Source organism: Lepus europaeus, chromosome 1, assembly GCF_033115175.1.
Source record: "Lepus europaeus isolate LE1 chromosome 1, mLepTim1.pri, whole genome shotgun sequence".
Taxonomy (NCBI): Eukaryota; Metazoa; Chordata; class Mammalia; order Lagomorpha; family Leporidae; genus Lepus; species Lepus europaeus.
In genome coordinates, this window is record NC_084827.1 from 121,581,544 (window position 1) to 121,602,781 (window position 21,238).

A 21,238-nucleotide genomic window follows, 5' to 3' on the forward strand; every position below is an offset into this window, starting at 1 on the left:
GGTGCGCCGGCTGCAGCGCGCTACCGCGGCGGCCATTGGAGGGTGAACCAACGGCAAAAAGGAAGACCTTTCTCTCTGTCTCTCTCTCTCACTGTCCACTCTGCCTGTCAAAAAAAAAAAAAAAAAGTAGTGGCTGCTAGGCAAAAGGGTGTTTAGGAGCTTGAGATTAACCTAAAATCTTGTAGGACTAGTGTTCAGTGAACTCTTTTTCTTTATGACACTTTTGTGTTAATTACTCATATACTCAATGGAGAACTGGCTGCTGGGAGTAAGGCTGTGCCTAGAGATATGATTAGAGAGAGCTCTAAGTAGGAAGGCTTCCCTTTCTGAGCAAATCATTGATTTAAGCAGCCAACGAGAAGCATGAAAAGTCCTGTACATGAGGTCTTCAAAAAGTTCATGGAACATGTGTACTATAAAAAAAATTAAGCATGAATTTCACATTTTTGTAGCAAAATATACCTATCTTTTAATCTCATTTTTCCATTTGCCCTTTGAAGTAGAGTTAAGCTCTTTATTTAACAACTAGAAGTGCAATATGGATCATTAAATACAATGCTTCTCTTCTAGTAGAATACTGAAAGCTTTCAAAGTTTTTTTTGCATTGTTATGATGATTATCAAAGCAGGACAGAATCCAATAATGTGAAAATGTCTTCAGCAAATTGTTAAACATTCATGTACATTTGCAGGAAATTTTCCTTTAGGAAACTATAATAACATAGTAAATACTTGTGGTGGCATGTTACACAAAGAAACAGGTTATAAATCTTTATGTATAGAAACAGATCCATAAAGAATATGCATAGGATCAAAAAGCAAGGAAGAAACTTTAAAAATTCTGATAATCATTAATGGATTGTGGGTGATATTTTTCCAGAATGTTTGCAGCAGAGTTCTATTACAAAATAATCGTAGTATTTACCTAATACATCAACAATGATTCTCTTCTTTCTTTCTCCCCCTGCATTTTTGGCAAGAAGAGAATAGACGCCTTGATGGCTCCTCTGGCAGTTCTTGATGACTAAGGATGAGCTAATGGCTGTGGTCTCAATGGTGGCTTCTTGGGGTAAGGCTCTTTCATTCATGTTCCAGGTGACAGTTGGAGGAGGCTTCCCAGACACGTAGGCAATGATTCGGATCACGCCTCCAGCATGCACCACGATTCTATCTCTGACACTGGCATCTAGCTGAAGGTCTGGTGCAACTGGAAAACAATTGGAGATTACAGATGTGATTTTCTTTTTCAGTCTAAAACCTAAATACTGATGAAATAACAGGAGAACTAATAATTACCAATTCTGTCTTTCATTTCAATGATATCTGTGGCTTCTCCAGGCTCTCCGATGCCAGCAATGTTGATGGCTCTAACTCTAAATTTGTAAAAAGCCCCTTCTTTTAGTCCTGTCACAACAAGTTTTGTTCCTCTCACTTCTTTGTCTTTACCCTAGGGTGGAGTGGAGGGAAATCACCAATGTGTTATAATCAGGAGAGTTCTTTGTAGTTTCTTGTTTTAATAGTTTTCTACAGTATAACTAGCAGCGTATTTAACTACTCTCTTCAGGAAAATTGGTGGCAGTTTAGATTTCAGGGATCAGATTATTCTAATAAACATGCACTAGAACAACTTCCCAGGAATTATGCTTTAAAATTACTGTCAAACTGTTGGGGAAAAAAAATAGTCATGTGTAGTCCACCTTTTCAGGCTTTATAACCAAAAGGTAAATTAACAATAACGCTATTCAGCTTTTTATTAGATTTTTACAATTTATAGATGATTGGGTCAGTTACAATTGTCATTTTCTGATTTTATAAGCTACCAAATATAGATGAAAGTTCATAGGACTGTGACTAGTGATAGCATTTTGAGTTTATTCATAGTACATTGTCTTCATGCTGAGTTATACCTACCTTTTCCCATTCTTCTTTTCCTTCTTCTTTGTATTCAACGATATACCCAGTTATTTTGGACCCACCATCTTTCAGTGGTGGAGACCACTCCAGATCCACAGATGATTTAGTCCAATCTGTCACTTTGGGGAATGGAGGACCAGGAGGAGCTGAAAAGACCCAGTATCCGTTAGCATTCTTGATTTATCCATGGCTCCCTTTTTTTGGAAAATAAGATTCAAAAAGCAAAGAAAGAAATGGGTTGAGGCTTACCAACTGGATCTCTAGCAGTCACTGGGTCTGAGGGCAAACTTGCTGGACCTGTGCCAGCAGCGTTGATTGCATATACCCGGAACTGATAGTCAGAGCCTTCAATAAGACCAGTCACTTTATAAGAAACACCCAAAGTCATGGCTTTGATAGGATCTCGGTTAACCCTCTTCCATCTCTTCGAGGTGGTGTCTTTCATTTCTAGCCAGTACCCTGTCACAGGAGAGCCACCATCATATTCTGGCTCTTCCCAGTTAACAGTCATGGAGTTCCGAGTCACACTGCTGACTGTTGGTTTATCTGGTGCTCCAGGGACAGCTGTGAGGAAAAACACCCACATAATGATTTATAAGAAAGTACGAATAAACACTAAAGAGAATGGCTTTGATCATGAAAATGCTGTCCTACTTACAGAAGAGGTTTCTTGCTGTTTCAGGTTCACTGTCAAGAGGCTCTCCGATGCCATATTTATTCTGGGCCATGATTCGGAATACATATTCATGACCCTCTAGCAACTTGGGAATTGTGAACATACACTCTTTAGGTTCACTGGAGACATGTACCCATGTCTTCCTGTTAGCTTCTCTTTTCTCAATGACATAGTTTGTAATCTTAGACCCACCATCATCTTTAGGTGGAAGCCAAGATATGGTCATTTGATCTGCTGAAACAGATTCAAACTTTATGGGTCCCACTGGAGGACCTGGACGACCTATAGTGGGTTAAAACCAGTACATTTTATTAGTGAGATGATTTTAAAGCCAAGCATTATTTATGAAGAGAAAATCATAATAGTTTTAACCAAACCATGCAATCTTTACCAAGAACATTCAGTCTCATCTCCTTGGATGCTGTTCCCAGGTTATTTACAGCTGTGATGGTATATAAAGCAGTGTCACTCCTGCGAGACTGTGGAATAACTAGAGTGCAAGTGTCGTCCACCACCAGTTTGTTGACATGGGTGTCGTAGGTAACAGGTTCTTTGTTATCAGGCTTCTTTGGAGGAGCTTTAAACCAGGTGAGTGTTGGGAATGGCACGCCTTTAATCTTGGCCACAATGTTAACATCAGTTCCTTCTTCAACCTCCATGAATTCCTTTAGCTCAATTGACGGTGGGCCTAAATGAATTTTTTTTTTAAAAAGTTGTCACTAGGAGCAAAAAGCACTAAAGGATAAAGTTGAATGCACAGTGACTATAAAGCCATTTGAATCTGAGATTCAGACCAACCCAATATAAAGAACAGGTCCATCTCTGCTATTCTGGTGAGCAAGTACACGAGACCTTCATCCTTTATTGGATCTGTATGTGGCAGTTATATTAGCTACTATCCCCTCTTACCTGGTATCATTATTCATATGCATATTCTGACAAAAGGGCAAAGAAGAGTGAAAATTGAGAGCTCTATCATGATATTTCCTTTACTATTTATGCAGAATTATGAAGGGACTCAAAGTGTTCACTCTGAGATAAAGTTCCCTTTCAAGAAATAAAATTGCTAATAGAGACAGAACAATTTTTTGTCCGCAAATCTAGTATAGGAGTATGCCAAGCAGATAGTGACTATAGCTCTCTTCAATGTAGAAGAGAGAAATAAACAAATATGCAGTAGTAGTAGTGGCAATAATAATTAGAGGAAGAATTATCACTATATCATATGTGTATTTTACCAGTGAAAATGAGTATAATTTTTTCTTCAATAGAGAAACAGAAACTCAAATGTCATGATAAATGGGTGTTAGCAGTTGCTAAGAAAATGCCTGTTTACTTCCCGTACCTTTTGAGGAGCATGCAGAGGATTTGTTTAACTTCTGATGAGTAAAATAGCCTCCCACAGAGACAAGGTTCCATGTAAGGAAATGTGCTAAGTCTTTGGGAACAAGGGGATGAGAAACTGAGTAATGTGCCCTCGTCTACACTCAGCCCACTGTAGATTGCTCACGTGCAGATACACCATGGCCCACTACCGAATGTCTAGAAAAGCGGCCGTAAGGAGGACACGGTCTATCTGTACATCGGTACTTACATGTCTGGTCTTTGACAATCACAGGGCCAACAGTCTCCGAAGGTTTGCTGACTCCAGCAGCATTAACAGCTTTGACTCTGAATTCATACTCCCCACCCTCTATGAGGTCCTCGACAGTAAATTCCAGTTCTTCCACATCACGCTTGTTGCACTGTCTCCACGCTTCTTTCTTTTTCCCAGTAGGGTCCCAGGCAAGGCACTCAACAATATAATGAGTGACAGGGGAGCCCCCGTCGTTCTTTGGTGGTTTCCAAGACAGATGGACTGTGTTCTTTGTTATAAGGCCAATCTTGAGTTTAATTGGAGGATCAGGAGGATCTTTAAAAATAGTGAAAGGAAGTATTAGACCTTGTTAGTAACACTATCCTTCAGTCTTGAGAAGATCTCTTAACCTGAGAGTTTAAGACTTACAGATTGGATCTCTGGCAGTGGTTCTCTGGACGGTTTCCACAGGTGGGCCAATTCCAAAACGGTTTTCCGCCCGCACGCGGAAGAAATATTGCTGTTCGGAGATGAGATCAGGTACTGTGAATGAAGTGCTTCCACAATTTGGGTTGACTTTGGTCCAGGCTTTTCCATCTATGGTCTTCTTCTCAATAACATAGCCTTTGATCCTGTCTCCTCCATCATCATCTGGTATCTTCCACGAAAGTCTGCAGCTGCCCCTGGTGATGTCACTGACTTTCAGGTCCTTGGGTGGGCCTGGCACATCTGTTGGTTGCAAATCACAATATAAACAATGTTCCCCTAGCTGCTTAAAAAATGTTCTTTTTCTGTAGTAACTTAAAAAATCTTTCTTACCCATGACTTTCACTCTGCAGTTTGCAGTCTTTTGTCCTGCTTTATTCTTGGCTGTGATGCTGTATTTGCCTGAATGGGCTCGCTTACACTCTGGAATAATAATTACTGATGAGTTTTCAGCCGTCTCCAGCTGTGCAAAGAAAATAGTAGTTGTATATTGAATGAAATAGCAGTACTGAGGTCAACCACGTTTTGAATTATTTTAATGTTATTTTTTTTTTTTTACCTGTGCATCTTCAGGTATATCATGAACTCCATCCTATTAGAAAAGAAGATAGTTGTAATATAAATGCTCCCCACAGTGATTCAATGGGAGATATGGGAGAATTATAATTTTCTTACCTTCATTGCCTTCTTTGCCTTTCCATCAAATTCCCAAGATGATTTTGGTGTTGGGCGTCCCTTGATGACAGCAGGGATTCTAATCTGTGAGCCAGCTTTACAAATCAGACAGTCCTGTGCTCCAATATCGATGAAAACCTCTGGTACCTCTGTAATGCCATGCATTATATAACAGGAGTTAGGTCACATTTTTAAAAAAATGAATCAACATATGTTCAGGTAATTAATCAATTTCCTCATAACATAAAAAGATGAATAAGGACTAGTACCTTGAATATCAGTGGCAGGGATTTCTCCAGTTGTATCACTTGGTTCAGATTCACCTGCTTCATTGACAGCTTTGACTCTGAACCTGTACTTCCTGAGTTCTTTCAGATTGGGCACCACACATTCACAGGTCGTTAGAAGTTTGTCTGGTTCATTTACTTTCTTCCAGTCAGTAGTGCCTTCTTCTTGCATTTCTACAATATATCCTTTGATTGGACTGCCACCATCTTTGGCTGGAGGTTTCCATGCGAGTGAGATGCTTGACTTTGTTTTATCTTTCACTTCTGGGCAAGAAGGTGGCCCAGGTGGGTCTAATAAGAAAAAAAAAATCAAATTTTAAAGTAGTGGAATGATAGATTTTTATACTCTTATCAATTTCTTGCTATACATATTCATATATTATTCTTAAGTTATTAAAATTTGAATGCTAAAAGGAAATAAATAAATTACTTCTAAAGTAGAAAAATAGAGGAAATGATCTGTTGTCCTTTAGCATTAATGCAGAAACAAAAAAAGCAAACAACTAACTGGGAACAGAGAAACTACTCGTTCTATAGCTAGCTCTACATTCTATTCACACACAATTGATGAAAAGCTATTTACCTTTGAAAAAATCCTACAGTATTCTTTTTTGAAAACTTATTGTAGTGTAATTTATCACAGTATAAAAAATTTAAAATGATGTCAGCATTAGCTAGTAAACCTTTGCACACAAACAAATCTTAATGCTTTTTCGAGACAGGATCATGTCTATAGTAATCACACAGTGATTACTGACGTTTCTGAGACAGAAATTCTTTCAATTCATTTGCCTTTTTAATCATAACACATCCCCTGCAGTGCTTAGTAGGGAACCTTGTCCATAGTACATGTTAAGTACTAATTTGCTGAATGAATATTTCATCACATATGTTGGGCATGTATAGATGTTCCATTTAGCACAAGAGTATTTTAATCTTTTTTAAAAAGTTGAAATTTTCTGCAGATAATCTAATATATAGCAAATATAATTAATTATTAAGGCCACAGTATTTAAATTTTTACTCTGATCTGTCCCTAGCTCTGTCAGAAGAATTTTCCTCTATACTTGATCTTAGCCAAAAGGCCGAGAAGTGATAGAAGAATTTTCCTCTTTTATTGGACCTCATAGACTGAACCTGAGAATCTTATGTCTTTGTTCAATAAAAACTACTTAAAAGCTACCAACATTATATTGTTTTGTTGAGTTCCTACCAGGAGGTCTCACTGTTTAGTGGGAGAGATGATTTCCATAGTTTATATTGAGATAGAAGTTAAAGTATGTGAGCAAAGAGGAACTTATAGTCCAGATTTTTATTACTGTTTTTGCTCATAAAATACTAGTTTTAATTCAAGTTTAAATAACGTACAATTTTATGTCTATGTATATACTCATATATATGAATATGCATATACATATATTCTGACTATGTGACATGAGCCTTTTTACTTTTATAAGATAACCACACAGAAAAATATGAGAAATCTAACAGAATTATCCATTTAGTAACTTGCCCTTCAGAAACAAGTCTCAGAAATGGAGACATACTAAGCATACTTACATATGGGATCTCCTGCAACAGCTGGATCTGATGGTTCACTAGGAGGACCAATTCCTGCAGCATTTATTGCCATGGCTCTGAACTGGTATTTAACTCCTTCAATCAAACGTGGAACATTGAATTCCACACCTTTCAATCCACCTTTGGTTATTGGCGCTCGGCTAACACGTGACCAGTAGGCACCTCCCTCCTCTCTCTTCTCCAGCCAGTAGCCAGTAATTGGAGAACCACCATTGTCCAAAGGAGGAGTCCAGCTCACCAACATTGACCCCTTGGTGCGCTCTAAGACTGTTGGTTTTCCTGGAGGTCCAGGAAGGCGGTAAGGATCTTGAATGACCACTTTGTCTGATTTGCACTCATCACTGGTTCCGTATTTATTCACTGCCCTGACTTGGAACTCATATTGACCATTCGGGATAAGTTTCCAGACCTAGGAATTGTATGAATAGAAATTTCTTAAAAAGAATATATTTATTTTGACTTTCACTCATTTTAAAACTCAAGTTGTTGTCTCAGTTATAAGAAGAAATAAATGTATAGACCCAAAACATGGGGAGAGCAGAGAAAAATGAGAAACCCTATTTAAAATAAGAGTACATAAATTTATTGTATCTAATAGTGGATCTCTAAAGTAAAAGAGTTATCTACATATCAAAGAGTATTTACTAAATGGCCTTATGTGTATGGTGTTAACTATTATTACAACAAAATAATAGCTTTCTGGGATGAATCTAAGTTGACTTATTAAATTCTAAGGTTATATAAAAATGCTTTCAAATCAGAGTCATATCCTTTTAATGTGTATAAGAAAACATTTAGAAGAGTTTACCCCATATCTCCTTTCTACAGCAGTGTTGGTGACTTCTTCCCATTCAGATTTTTTCCTGCTTGCATCACGTTTGTCAATAACATAATGAGTGATTTCACTGCCACCATTGTCTAGAGGGGCATCCCATGTCAAGTAGCAGGATTCAGCTTTAATGTCAGTGACAGCAAGATTTCTTGGTGGAGATGGGCGGTCTGGAAAGGGCCAAGAGTGGATATTGAGAAGGCAATTCTTAAACAAGCATTGCTTTTTTTTTTTTTGAGATAAGAAAGCAAGTCCCTTACCATATACCTCCACATGAACATTTCGGAACACAGAGCCAAGGCGATTGGAAGCAGTAATGGTGTAAGTGCCTTTGTCTGCCCGGGTTGCTTTGGGAATGATCAGTTCCGTCTTAGCTTCACTTCGGGAGACTTCTTCCTTGGTTATTTGAAGTGCGTCAGTAGGCTTTTCAATCACTGTTTCATTCTTGGACCATTCAATCTTGGGCATCGGAAGACCTGTCACATCTGCAGGGATGTGAACAGGCTCTCCTGCCTTAACTTTGATAGTGTCTCCTCGAACGGTGAGACGCAACTTAATAGTTGGAGGCACTGCAAAGAGAATGAAAAGAGAAAAGCAATGGCAACATTAAAAGTGTGTTTTTTCAACTTATGGGATAAGGGCCATAATGCAAAGTACATGAAAATTATTATATTCGGATTCCACACCTTCATCATCTTGTATGACTACATTTAGAGGCAGGGATGGTTCACTTTCGCCAATTTCATTGACAGCTTTGACACGGAACTCATACATTTGATGTTCATCAAGATTATCAACCAGGAAAGATGTGGTTGGGCAGAGCCTCTTGTTAACTCTTTCGAAGTCAGGTTTGTCATGACGCCGCTTTTCAATGATATATCCTTGGATGGGACTGCCACCATCATTGCGGGGCTCTTTCCAGTCAAGGGTGATTGTGGACTTGGTCCTTTCTGTATATGTCAACCTCTCTGGAGATGTTGGAGGACCTTTAGCCAGAGGTAAGTTAAAAGGATTAGCATGAAATAAATCTTGATTTAAGAAATAATATTTCACTTCAGTTTAATGAAGTAAAAAATAGATATTTGATTGATACTCTTATACCTATCTTTAAAATTATTTCCAAAACAAGTCAGTTACCAGAATTAAAGTCAGTCATGCAGATGGAGTTTTTCTTAACAAACTTTCCACCAAAATTATTATTAAAAAAATAAGCCAAGGGGGCTTCAGTGCTGTGGTATAGTAGGCTTAGCCTCCACCTGTGGTGCTAGCATTCCATATGGGTGCCAGTTTGGGTCCTGGCTGCTCTACTTCCATTCCAGCTCTCTGCTGATTGCCTGGGAAAGCAGTAGAGGATGGCCCAGGAGCTTGGGCCCCTGAATCTACATGGGAGACCCAGAAGAAACTCCTGGCTTCCTGGCTTCAGATTGGCCCGGCTCTGGCCATGGTGGCCATTTGGGGAGTGAACCAGCAGATGTAATCTCTCTCTCTCCCTCTCTTTCTCCTTCTCCCTCTCTACCTCTCCCTGTCTCTGTCTCTAACTCTGCCTCTTAAGTAAATACATAAATAATTTAAAAAAAAATAAGCAAAGGGGCACATATGCTTTTTATGTTTAGCATTTTTTATTATTTCCCTCTGTCACTGGGAAAGTTTGTAATCCTAATGAACTAGGAAAACAGGTCTCTGAAGTTTGGTTTTGGAGGACCAGATGAGAGCAAAATGTGAGCTGTCCATACTTTGTTGCCCCAGGGGTGAGTTTAAAATTGATGGAACAAGAATTTATTGAATGCAGGTATAGTTTTGTGCCTTCAAGGACAGAACCAAGAAAGTAAGCTTTGAATGTCAAAAGCAGATTCAATCCATGCTGACTAACTGTTACTGCAACCAGACAAAGTGGAAGCCAGCTCTGTTCTGATGCCTGTGTCACAACTTGAAGGACAGTTGATGCTCTGAGATGACTAAACAGTGGTGGGGTGTTATTTGTTTCTATTTATTTTTTCAAGAGATGGCAGTGGAGGAGGTGGAAGAATAACTCATTCCTTTGTCTCTTGAGGAATGGGTCTTCCTTAAAGGCTTTGCTTTCTTAGATGGGATGTTACATGTAGTACCAAGCGAATGCAGTGTTATTGGTTCATGTTAGTTTCTGGAAGATTTCCTCTGGTTTGTTTTTTTCTATTCTTCGGTGGTTCTTGCTGGTTTTGTGCCTCCTTAACCTTCATGGGTGGAGATCTCGAGGGTTGAGGAAGACTAAGACATTTATCCTAAGGCAGTTATCTGTCTCATAATTTCTTAGGAAATCAGTAAACTTTCCTTAACTACTAGATTGTTAAATAAATAAATAATAAACCCAAATCAACTGCAGTGTATTCCACTGAAAATATCCACTGCTTCTAATTAGGTTATTACTAAATCTCAGTAGATATGAGTTATTTCATACACAGAACCATACACGATTAATATACCTACAGGTAAAATTATACCGAAATTATGGTAAATAGAGTACCATTAAAGTTGCTGGTACTTATTTATTTTTCTTATTACACTCTAGTTCTGGACTGCTAGGAATTTGAAACCTTAAAGCTCAGCAAAATAAATATTTATTTTACCTAGTGGATCAACTGCAAGAATTGGTCCTATCTCAACAGGAGGGCCACAGCCAAACTTGTTCTTGGCAATGACCCGGAACATATATTCTTGGCCCTCAAGGAGCCCTGTGATGTCACATTTAGACCTCTCAGTCTCTATGGGTTGTCTCCAAGTATGCATCTTGGCATCTTTTCTTTCAATTATAAAGCCTGTGATTTCACTTCCTCCATCGTCTGCTGGATCCGACCAGTTAAGCAGACACATCTTTCTGTTTGTTACAACAGGTTTTAGGTCAAGAACTGGACCAGGGACATCTGAAAAACAAAACAAAAAGTCAATGTAATAAAATAGTATCCCTTGGGAAAATCTTGTGAAAAATCCATGCAACTTTCCTTACCAAAAACTTCTACCCTGGCTGCTGCAAATTTGGAACCACAGCTGTTAGTAGCTGTGATTATGTATCTGCCATGATCTTTTCTCAGTGCATTCTTGATAATCAGTTCAGATTTGGTTCCAACGTTCTCTATCACAACACGCTCTTTATCCAGCTCCCCTTCTTCTATGGTCCACACTCTTGTAGGCACAGGACGACCAGTCACCACAGCTGGAATTCTAAGGGTCTTCCCAGCCATTATTTGTATTCCACCCTTGACAGAAACATCCAGTTCCACAGTTGGAGGTTCTGTTGGAAGAGAACAGTCATCCGTTGGCCCAAGAAAGATAAAAAAATAGTCGCATACTGGGAAAAATCCATGACTTTACACACATGATTTTACCTTGTGGTTCTGCCACAGTAACAGGTCCTGTTTCTCCAGGTGGTCCTTCTCCCGCAGCATTGACGGCACTCACCCGAAGTTTGTAATCAGCACCTTCTCGGATTTCTCTAACAGTGTACTGACGAACTTTGATCATCTTCTCTGTGCAGCGTGACCACTCATTTGTGCCAACCAATTGCTTATCAACAAAGTAGCCAACAATTTCTCCACCACCATTGAAAGCTGGAGGCTCCCATTCTAGTTCAATAGTTGTAGAGCTTGTGTCAGTGACTCTTGGGATGGGTGGCCCAGGTGGAGCTAGAATGAATGCAGATACACAAATCAAACTCATCACTGGTCTTCAAAAAGGCACAGTAGCTTACTCCATCGCACTTTCCTCATAAGGAATTACTTACAGATTGGATCGCGTGCTGTTTTGGGATCTGAAGGTGGACTGAACTTTCCAGGTCCAGCTGCATTTTCAGCACATACTCTGAAGACATAGGTGAGACCTTCTAAAAGGCCATCTACGTTGGCTTTCAAAGAATTCAGAAGGCTTTTGTTGACACGAGACCAATGCGTACTGTTAACCTCACGTTTTTCAAGCCAGTAACCCAAGATGGGGCTTCCATTATCTTTTGGCTCATTCCATTTCACCAGCATACTATTGCTGGTAACATCTTCCACAATGGGCTTATCAGGTGCATCAGGTGGTTCTGATAAAAAAATAACATATGAATTCATTCTCTAATAGGAGAAAGAATTTCAGTTTCACAAACTATGTTAAGGTTTATGCCCAAGTATATGATAAAAAGACAAACATTAGATGCTAAAAAACCTTACCAAAAGGATCTTTAGCTAAGAGTGGCTTTGAAATACATGGTGGTCCAGGCCCAAATCTATTTTCAGCTCTTACACGGAAGAGGTACTCTTTTCCTTCAATCAGTTTTGTGACTGAATATTTGCACTGTCTAAGTGTTGAAGTGACAACAATCCATTCTGAGTCAGGTTTTGTCTTGTCTTTCTTTTCCAAAGTATAGTTTAAGATTTCACTGCCACCATCATCAAGGGGTGGTTCCCATTTACAGAGTACTGAGGTTTTTCTAATATCTTCAAATACAAAGTTGATTGGTGGTCCTGGGATATCTAGTAATCCAAAGGAGAACAAGCAATTAAAATTTTGCATAGAAATGGCTGCTATGAAAAATGTAAATGTTAGTATTACTTTGCTTTTTCCCACATCTGTGTATCTTTAGATCACATTAGCTTCAGCTAGTTATAATCAGTCAATTTTATCTCCTGGCTATGTAATAGAAATAAATTGATCTTGTTATTGTTTAGCTATTTTTCCAGTTCTTTTAACTACCCCCCCCCCAATTTCTTATTTTTATGTTTAACTAAAATTTATATATTTCTTTTCCATTGGAAAATGCAGTTTTAACTACTTACCCAACACACTGACAGTACAAGGAGCTTTTGCGATACCATGGTCATTTTCAGCTTTGATCATATATAAGCCATGGTCAGGTCGGAGAGAATCTCGCACACGTAGCTGAGATTCTCCTTGTTTACTGTTGTCAATGCTCAGTCGCTGTGTCAGAGGCAGGAAAAAGGGCTCTTCTTCTTGAACTTCACCCTTCTTCCTCCTAACCAGAGGTGCTGCTCGCTTCTTAATTTCTTCTGGTGTAATAATGTTTTCATCTTTTATCCATGTAATAGTTGGGTAAGGTGATCCAGAAATAATTGCATCAAGTGCTATTTCATCACCTCGTTTCACTTCTAGGCTTGTTTTCATAATGATTTTTGGGGCATCTGTAAATAATAAAAATGATAGCTGTTTTCAGTTTGGATTAAAATATCTAGGAAAACATATTCTCACTTATTTTACAATGGAAAAGTGGTAACCCTACAAAACAAAACTTACCAATAGGATCTACAGCTTTGGTTGGAGGTGTGGCCCGAGAAGGTTCACTAATACCAGCAGCATTCTCTGCTCGTACACGGAATTGGTACTCTTTTCCCTCTTCAAGTCCTTTTGCTGTATAAGTCAGGATGGGTACCAAGTGTTCATTGCATCTCTTCCACTTGTCTTCACCCTTAGCAATCTTCTCTATGATATAACCCATTATCTTGCTTCCTCCATCATACAAAGGTGGCTTCCATGTAATAGTCATGGCCTTAGCTGTAGGATTATGAACTTCAACATCTACAGGTGGATCAGGAGGCTCTGAAGGACAAGAAAAAAAACCTGTTAATATTGGGAAACTCTTTTTAAAAAAATTCATCTTATTTCTTAGCCATAGCATAGCTAGGCTCAAACTTACGCTTTGGATCTTGAGCAATGACTGGATTTTTCAGTTCAATGTATTCGCCTCCACCAATCTTGTTGACGGCTTTAACACGGAAGAAGTATTCTCCGTTTGGAATGAGATCCTTTACCGTCCATGAAAGTTTGTTCTCACCAGACATGACTGGTATGTATGTCCTCCTCCCTGCTTCTCTGCGTTCCAGGACATAATGAAGAATTGGGCTCCCACCATCAAACTCTGGAGGCTCCCATGTTAACTTACAAGAACTCTTGGTTATATCACTTGCTTTAATATCTTTGCATGGTCCAGGTAGGCCTATTACAAATAAAATTATTAATTATTACTATAATCTTGAAACCAAATTTTAAGCATTCATTGCGTCTTAGTGGGGCAATTTGCATTTTGGGTAGGATAGTCTTTAAAATGCCAGGATGTTTGTCCTACTCTAAGGCATTTAACTTCCTAGGTCCTCAGAGACTAAATGTCAATAGTTAACTCCTGAGATTTTGTGCCCAGTAAAAATGGGACCAAGTTTCCAAATACCATGGGGACGGCAGAAAATATTGCCACCCCTGGATGAAAACACTATGAAAAACAAGAACTTATACAAAATTAAGAAATACATAACTAACCATTTAAACATTCTTTGAGTATGCTATACATTTTATTTAAATTAATAGTTCACATGCAGATAATTAAAACTGGAATAAATTAGCCTGATCAGAGTTTTACCAGCAACTTCATCTCTTCAGAATTGCTTTACTTCTCCCATGAAAAGAAGTAATCTGAGGAGATATTTAGCTTATAAATGGGAAACTTATGAAGCCATTTATACAAGCCTGCGAAGTTCACTAATTTCCCCAACATGTGAAGAATGTCTGCTGTTTCATCAAAGAATGATTACCTATGACTTTGACATTGAGTGAGGCAGTTGCTGAGCCGAGCTTATTCTCCAGTGTAATAGTGTAAACTCCAGCATCTGCATGGACACTCTTGGGAACTTCAAGGTGTGCAGAGATGTGATCGCTCTTCATTGTTAATCTATCACTTGCTTTTACTTCTTTGCCATCTTTATGCCAAGCAACAGTTGGAACTGGGACAGCTCTGAAGGGAACAGGAATGCTTAACTTTTCCCCTTCAATAACAACAATGTCATGAGTTTCCAGGTCAATGGTTGGCTTGCCTGTAGGTTATAATCCAAAATAAGAAAACCATGAGTATGTCAAAATGCAATGCACAAATAAAGACTGTGTTACTAAGGGCAGAAGGCCCTGTATGCTTACAGTCTGGGTCTTTGGCAACCACATTTTCAGAGATTTCTGACGGCTCACTGACGCCCACAGCATTGACAGCTCTCACTCTCAGCACGTACTCTTTATCAGGAACAACACCCTCTTCAACCTTGAATTTTAAATCTTTTATTGGGCGAGAATTAACTCGCATCCATTTTTCAGTGCCTACTGGGCACATTTCGACATGGTATCCTATGATAGGACTTCCACCATTTTTCTCTGGAGGCTTCCAAGCAATGGCGATGTGCTTTCTCCCAGCGTCAGTCACATGTAGGTCCAAGGGAGGTGAGGGAGGACCTGAAGCAAGAGTAGAACATTCACATCCACAGTCTCATCATCAAGTCCTAGAGAATATGACTTGAGTAATCAACACCACTTACTTGTTGGGTCTTCAATTGTTAGGATTTCCGTGGGTTCACTTGGGTGACCAACGCCAGCTTCATTTTCCGCTCTCACCTGAAACTGTACTTCCGTTCCTTCAATAACATCAGTTACTCGGAAGTGACAGTCAGGTCCTGCAGTCTTGCCAGCTTTCACCCAACGGGTGCCTAACTTTTCTTTTTTCTCAATGATATATCTATTGAAATAACAGAATATTTCTTTAGCATTAATAAAAAAAACAAAGTTAAGAATTTGTAGCCCAGTGTAGGTTACTGTTTATGAATAAATTGAAATTCTACCTCTGTATTGGTCTTCCACCATCATTTTTAGGTGGCTCCCATTTTAGGTCAACATGCCGTTTTGTCACATCAACCACTGTCAGAGCATAGGGTGGCCCAGGTGTGGCTGAAAGTGAAATAATCAATGATTAGAAAAAATAGAGGGAAAGGAATAATCAACTACAAATGTTGTCACAAAGACCAGGTTAGAGAGCTTACTAAAGGTGTCTTTGGCCAGGACAGAGTCTTCAATTTCAGTGTAGTCACTTTGTCCAATAGCATTTTCTGCAGCCACTCGGAACACATATAAAGATCCCTCAGTCAGTGGGGTTACTGTGCACTTGGTGTCCTTGACAGTGGTGTCCACCGTTTGCCAGCCTTTTCGCCTCACATCTCTCTTTTCCACGATGTAGTTGGTGATGGGAGACCCTCCATCTTTCTCAGGCACTGTCCATTTTAGGTCTGCTGTATTTTTTGTGATATTGATCACTTCTAGCCAGCGAGGTGGTGATGGAGGATCTGATGAGAAACAAAGAAAAAAACACTCAATTTTTTATTGTTCAGTATTCATTTTTCATGGAATGTTCTGGTAGTCACTAGGAAATAATATAGCAAGGAAAAAAATTAGAGTAATGGATTTTGCATATTATAATTCTCTGATACACAGCAGAAGACTGCAGGCATTAAAAGCAACTTACAAAGCTTCTCTCGGCAAAGCATAGGATCACTGGGTTCGCTGGGTTCACTCTCCCCGGCCTTGTTCACTGCTCTCACTCGGAATGAATATTCCTGCCCTTCCATGAGCCCCGGAAGCAGATGTTGAGTGGTGGGAACTCCTTCAGCCACTCTAACCCAGTCCTCTGTTCCAGTCTTTAGCATTTCAATGACATAAGACTCAATCTTTGCCCCTCCGTCATGTTCTGGCTTTGTCCAATTCAACATTAACGAGGTTTTGGCTACATCTTTTACAGTTGGTTTTCCAGGGGGCCATGGAGGATCTGCAAGGCAATGAAGTTATTATTTAGGTCTATCAAAAAGGAGCTAGTGTAAGATTCAAAATAACCACAGAAAATTATGCAAGTAATACCTATTGGATCCTTTATTAAGATTGGTTCCGTTGATCTACTTGGTTTGCCAGGTCCAGCAAGGTTTTCAGCCAATACACGGAATCTGTATTTCTTCTTATTGGTGAGACCTTTCACTCTGAATTAAAACAAAATGTGTGTGTAACATCATAGTAAGAGTAGAAACCTTATGTTTCATTTTACATAGAAATATATATATATACATACATATATATATAATTGGAACTTTCATTGAAATCATTTCAATATAAATTTAAAATTGCTAGGGCCATTGTTGTGCTGTAGCAGGTTAAGCCTCTGCCTACTACAATGCTGGCATCCCCTATGGGTGCCAAGATCCAGCTGCTCACTTCCCATCCAGCTCCATGCTAATATGCCTGGGAAGGCAGTGAAAGATGGCTCAAGTGCTTGGGACCCTGCCCATCCACATGGGAGACCTAGAAGAAGCTCTGGGCTCTTAGTTTCAGCCTGGTTCAGCCCCGGCCATTGTGGTCATTTGGAGGAGTGAACCAGTGGATGGAAGGTCAATCAATCAATTTCTCTCTCTCTCTCTCTCTTCCTTTCTCTGTAAGCCTGCCTTTCAAATAAATAAAAAATAAATCTTTAAAAAAATTTAAAATTGCATGTAACTGTCACATTCTTTAGATTTTACCAAATGTACCAATCTAATTATAATATCTATGATAATGATCATTATCATAATATACTGGAGGACCAAACACTTTGAAACCTCTAGAAACCTAGTATTTGATAGTAAATTAAGAAATGTGTCAGGGATTGGCACTGTGGCATAGTAGGTTATGCCTCCACCTGCAGTGCCAGCATCCCAATTGGCACCAGTTCATGTGCCCACTGTTCCTCTTCCAATACAGATCTCTGCTATGGCCTGGGAAAACAGTGGAAGATGGCCCAAATGCTTGGGCCCCTGCACCCACATGGGAGACCCAGAGGAAGTTCCTGGCTCCTGGCTTTGGATTAGCCCAGCTCCTGCTGCTGCAGCTATTTGAGGAGTGAGCCAGTGGATGGAAGACCTCTCTCTCTGTAACTCTGCCTCTCAATTAAATAAATAAATCTTTTTTAAAAAGAATAGAATTTGTACCATTCTTCAAATTATCATAGTAGGAACTGAAAACTTTGTATTTTGTGCAAAGAGAATTTGTTGGAGAGTTGGAACATGCAGCTGTTTTACCATCTTGATGGAGACTCTGGGCATACCTGTAGGTTGTGTCCTTGACTGGCATCTTATTGCATCTGACCCATTTGTCAGTGTCAGGATCTAATCTCTCCACCCAGTACCCAGTGATTGGGCTGCCACCGTCGTCATCTGGCTCACACCACGTGAGAGTCACTGCATCTTTGGTGATATCAGAAGGTTCCAAGCGAGTTGGAGGTCCAGGTGGATCTACAGACAGAATGACGAGATAAATTTTTACACCTTATCTCTATAAACATGGCACCTAAATGCAAGTTTGATGCAAACTTCTTTTTCCAATGGGTTGAGAAACCTACCAAACTGGTATTTGGCTGTTATTGGAGAGGCCTGAACAGGCTCACCAACACCATACATGTTTTCTGCAGCCACTCTGAAGATGTACTCTTTATTAGGTGTTAATTTGGTTGCCTTGAAGTTTGTATCCTTGACCGTGGACGAGAGCTTGTGCCAGACTTCACTGTCAGTTGCCCTTCTCTCCACCACGTAGTTTGTGACCTTAGATCCACCGTCATCCCGTGGCGGGTTCCACGTGAGAAGACATGACTCATTGGTGACTTCTGTGATGTCAAAAGCAGCTGGTGGTCCGGGTTTATCTGTAGATGGCATTACACGTGCAGAGAAAACAATATTTTTTTAGTCGTTTTTATTCAAGAACATGGTTGAAATCAGTTTTTTTTTCCTCTTTAAAAAAAACAAGAGCCAGCCTTACCTAGGACGTTCACTTCTACTACAGCAGTGGCCCGGCCACAGACATTCACAGCCTCGATGATGTACCTGCCGGTATCACTCCTCTTACTGTCCACGATGGTCACTGTGGATTTTTTGGGAACGTTTTCAATGGTGATTCTCTTGTCCTGCTTCAGGAGCATATCAGCCTTTGTCCAGGTTATTTTCGGCTCAGGTTTTCCAGTTACCGTGGCAGGGAGTTCGATCTTTGTTCCCGCTTTCACAGTGAGGCCAGCAAGGAGTTTCACGTCGAGGAAGATTTCTGGGGCCTCTGAGTTGGTAAAGATTATTGACATCGTTAGCAAGTTCAAACAGAGATAACATCAGAGGCCTGGCTGCTGAGACAGAAATGAAATGTAAATACCTTGTGTGTCCACAGCCTGGATTTCATCTGTGGGTTTGCTTGGCTTGCTAGCACCTTGCCTGTTCAAGGCTTTCACACGGTAAGCGTACCATTTGCCTTCCTCAAGACCAGTCACTTCCATTCTGTCAGAAAACAAAATGGGATATTTGACTGCTATGTATCCAATTGGTTCCACTGTGCAGCATTCAGAATCTTTCCAAAATTCCTAATCTTCACATGAAACATAGGATGCTTTAATTCTGTTAACTGAAAAAAGCTTTGTACAGGGACACACGCAGGATCTTTTCAAAATCAGACAGGCACACCAAGTCTCAGCGGAAAGATCAACATTTAAAGTTTCCCAAGGAAAGCCCCTTTTAGTGAGAAGGGATAAACTTCTCTAGCAGGAAACCTACTTTGTGTCTGCGACAGGCTCTCCACAGGCCACCCATTTATCAGATCCACGTGGACATTTTTCAACTATGTATCCTTTGATGCGTGAACCACCGTCATATTTAGGTGGATCCCACGTTAGGAAGATGCTCTTGGCTGTTCTGTCTCTCCATTTGACATTCTCCGGTGGGTCAGGTACCGCTATAACATTTTAAAGAGAGAGTCAGCCTTAGATAGGACACCCACGAAGTTAACTATATATTGCCAAGCCCTGTTTTCCCTTCAGTTTCAACTACAGGTCTAAAAGTCAAAACAGGTCACAAGAAGCTAGGTAAGAAGCCATGAAGAATGTACTCACTTGCAGGTGCTGACATATTTACAGGCTCATCAACATATGCAGGGTCTCCAGGTCCACACTTGTTACGGGCACAGACTTTAAACAAATATTCTTTTCCTTGCACGAGATCAGGAACCGTGAACTCTAGGTCAGTCACAAAGTCCATCACCTGGGACAAATTGACACCACTCATTAGTTATTTCCCAAAATCCTTTTGCCAAGTCAAAGGATTTTTTATTTACCACGGGCAAGGATACAGATGGAGGTTTTTTGGCATGCTAAAGATTATTCTTACATTAATATTATACTAGTGAAATGTTGCAAAGTATGATAGGCAATAATATTTGACCCTCAGCATAAGGAAAAAATGTATATGTACATGAAAAATTTAGTAAATAAGGTGTTAATTTGTTCTACCCATTTATCATAAATATGATTTCAAATTAGGGCAGACAAGTAACTAATGTAAACAAGGGAAGGAAATGTGGTAGATTTGGCCAACTAAGGTAATCTAGTGGAATGAGAAGTATGATTACTTTCCTTAGAATGGCTTATAGCATAAGGGGGAGCAATAGTGAAGACATTATTGGGTACTTATCAGATATCAAGTGCATAGGTAGGTTTTATTTTTTTCATCAAACCTAGCTAGAAATTTGGTAAGCCTCACAAAAATGAGCTGATTATACCAGACCTTGCTTGAACTACCTCCGAAAGCATGGACCTTAAGTTTTTGGGGGGCCAATACTATAGTATAGTGGGTTAATCCACTGCCTGCAGTACCTACATCCCACATGAGTGCTGATATAAGTGCTGGCTGCTACACTTCCCATCCAGCTCTCTGCTAATGGCCTGGGAAAGCAGTAGAAGATATCCCAAGTTCTTGGGCCCCTGACACCATGGGGGAGACCTGGAAGAAGCTCTTGGCTCCTAGCTTCAGATCGGCCAAGCTCTGACCATTACAGCCATTTGGGGAGTCAATCGGCAGATGGAAGATCTCTCTCTCTCTCTTTCTGACTTTCCTTCTCCCTCCCTCTATAACTCTGCCTTTCAAATAAATAAATAAATCTTAAAAATTTTTTGGAAGCTGATGTTGTGGCGAGGTAGGTTAAACCACTGCCTGTATACCAGCATTCCATACAGGCCCTGGATTGTGTCTCAGTTGCTACACTTGTGCCCCAGCACCCTTCTGATGGCCTGGGGAAGCAGTGAAAAACGGCCCAACTGCTTGGGTCCCTGCCACCCATGTGGGAGACCCGGAAGAAGCTTGTGGCTCCTGGCTGTGGCCTGGCCCAGCCCTGGCCCTTGTGACCATTTCAGGAGTGAACCAGTAGAGGGAAGATATCTTTGTCTCTCTCTTTCTCCACACCCCTCCTCACCACTACCTTCCTTTTCTCCCTAACCCCCCTCCTCTTCTCCCCCTCCCTCTCCCTGTCTATCACTTTCTTCTCTTCTCCCTCTTTCCCTCTCAGGAACTCTGGTTTTCAAATAAATGAAAAAAATCTTAAAAAAAAAGTTTCCAG

The 21,238-nt window shown here is 40.0% G+C and overlaps 1 protein-coding gene across 1 annotated transcript in view; it reads right to left on the bottom strand.

Moving 5' to 3' along the window:
* Positions 1-21,238, bottom strand: part of TTN (titin) — a 274,245-nt gene that overhangs the window by 68,095 nt on the left and 184,912 nt on the right. Inside the window, exons 207-243 of the mRNA XM_062188546.1 lie at positions 19,740-19,887; positions 19,405-19,582; positions 19,010-19,131; positions 18,629-18,916; positions 18,216-18,512; positions 17,922-18,108; positions 16,709-16,824; positions 16,320-16,619; positions 15,841-16,140; positions 15,643-15,748; positions 15,343-15,539; positions 14,954-15,259; positions 14,575-14,853; positions 13,686-13,985; positions 13,286-13,588; positions 12,811-13,173; positions 12,205-12,507; positions 11,778-12,077; positions 11,383-11,679; positions 11,004-11,288; positions 10,627-10,920; positions 8,710-9,009; positions 8,284-8,592; positions 8,003-8,193; positions 7,174-7,603; positions 5,596-5,904; positions 5,327-5,475; positions 5,211-5,243; positions 4,985-5,114; positions 4,595-4,894; positions 4,184-4,501; positions 2,981-3,277; positions 2,572-2,871; positions 2,163-2,477; positions 1,911-2,059; positions 1,296-1,446; positions 925-1,206 (exon numbers count right to left, since the gene is read on the bottom strand). Coding sequence (XP_062044530.1) covers positions 925-1,206; positions 1,296-1,446; positions 1,911-2,059; positions 2,163-2,477; positions 2,572-2,871; positions 2,981-3,277; positions 4,184-4,501; positions 4,595-4,894; positions 4,985-5,114; positions 5,211-5,243; positions 5,327-5,475; positions 5,596-5,904; positions 7,174-7,603; positions 8,003-8,193; positions 8,284-8,592; positions 8,710-9,009; positions 10,627-10,920; positions 11,004-11,288; positions 11,383-11,679; positions 11,778-12,077; positions 12,205-12,507; positions 12,811-13,173; positions 13,286-13,588; positions 13,686-13,985; positions 14,575-14,853; positions 14,954-15,259; positions 15,343-15,539; positions 15,643-15,748; positions 15,841-16,140; positions 16,320-16,619; positions 16,709-16,824; positions 17,922-18,108; positions 18,216-18,512; positions 18,629-18,916; positions 19,010-19,131; positions 19,405-19,582; positions 19,740-19,887 — 9,232 coding nt within the window. The remainder of the gene's footprint in view (positions 1-924; positions 1,207-1,295; positions 1,447-1,910; positions 2,060-2,162; positions 2,478-2,571; positions 2,872-2,980; positions 3,278-4,183; positions 4,502-4,594; positions 4,895-4,984; positions 5,115-5,210; positions 5,244-5,326; positions 5,476-5,595; positions 5,905-7,173; positions 7,604-8,002; positions 8,194-8,283; positions 8,593-8,709; positions 9,010-10,626; positions 10,921-11,003; positions 11,289-11,382; positions 11,680-11,777; positions 12,078-12,204; positions 12,508-12,810; positions 13,174-13,285; positions 13,589-13,685; positions 13,986-14,574; positions 14,854-14,953; positions 15,260-15,342; positions 15,540-15,642; positions 15,749-15,840; positions 16,141-16,319; positions 16,620-16,708; positions 16,825-17,921; positions 18,109-18,215; positions 18,513-18,628; positions 18,917-19,009; positions 19,132-19,404; positions 19,583-19,739; positions 19,888-21,238) is intronic.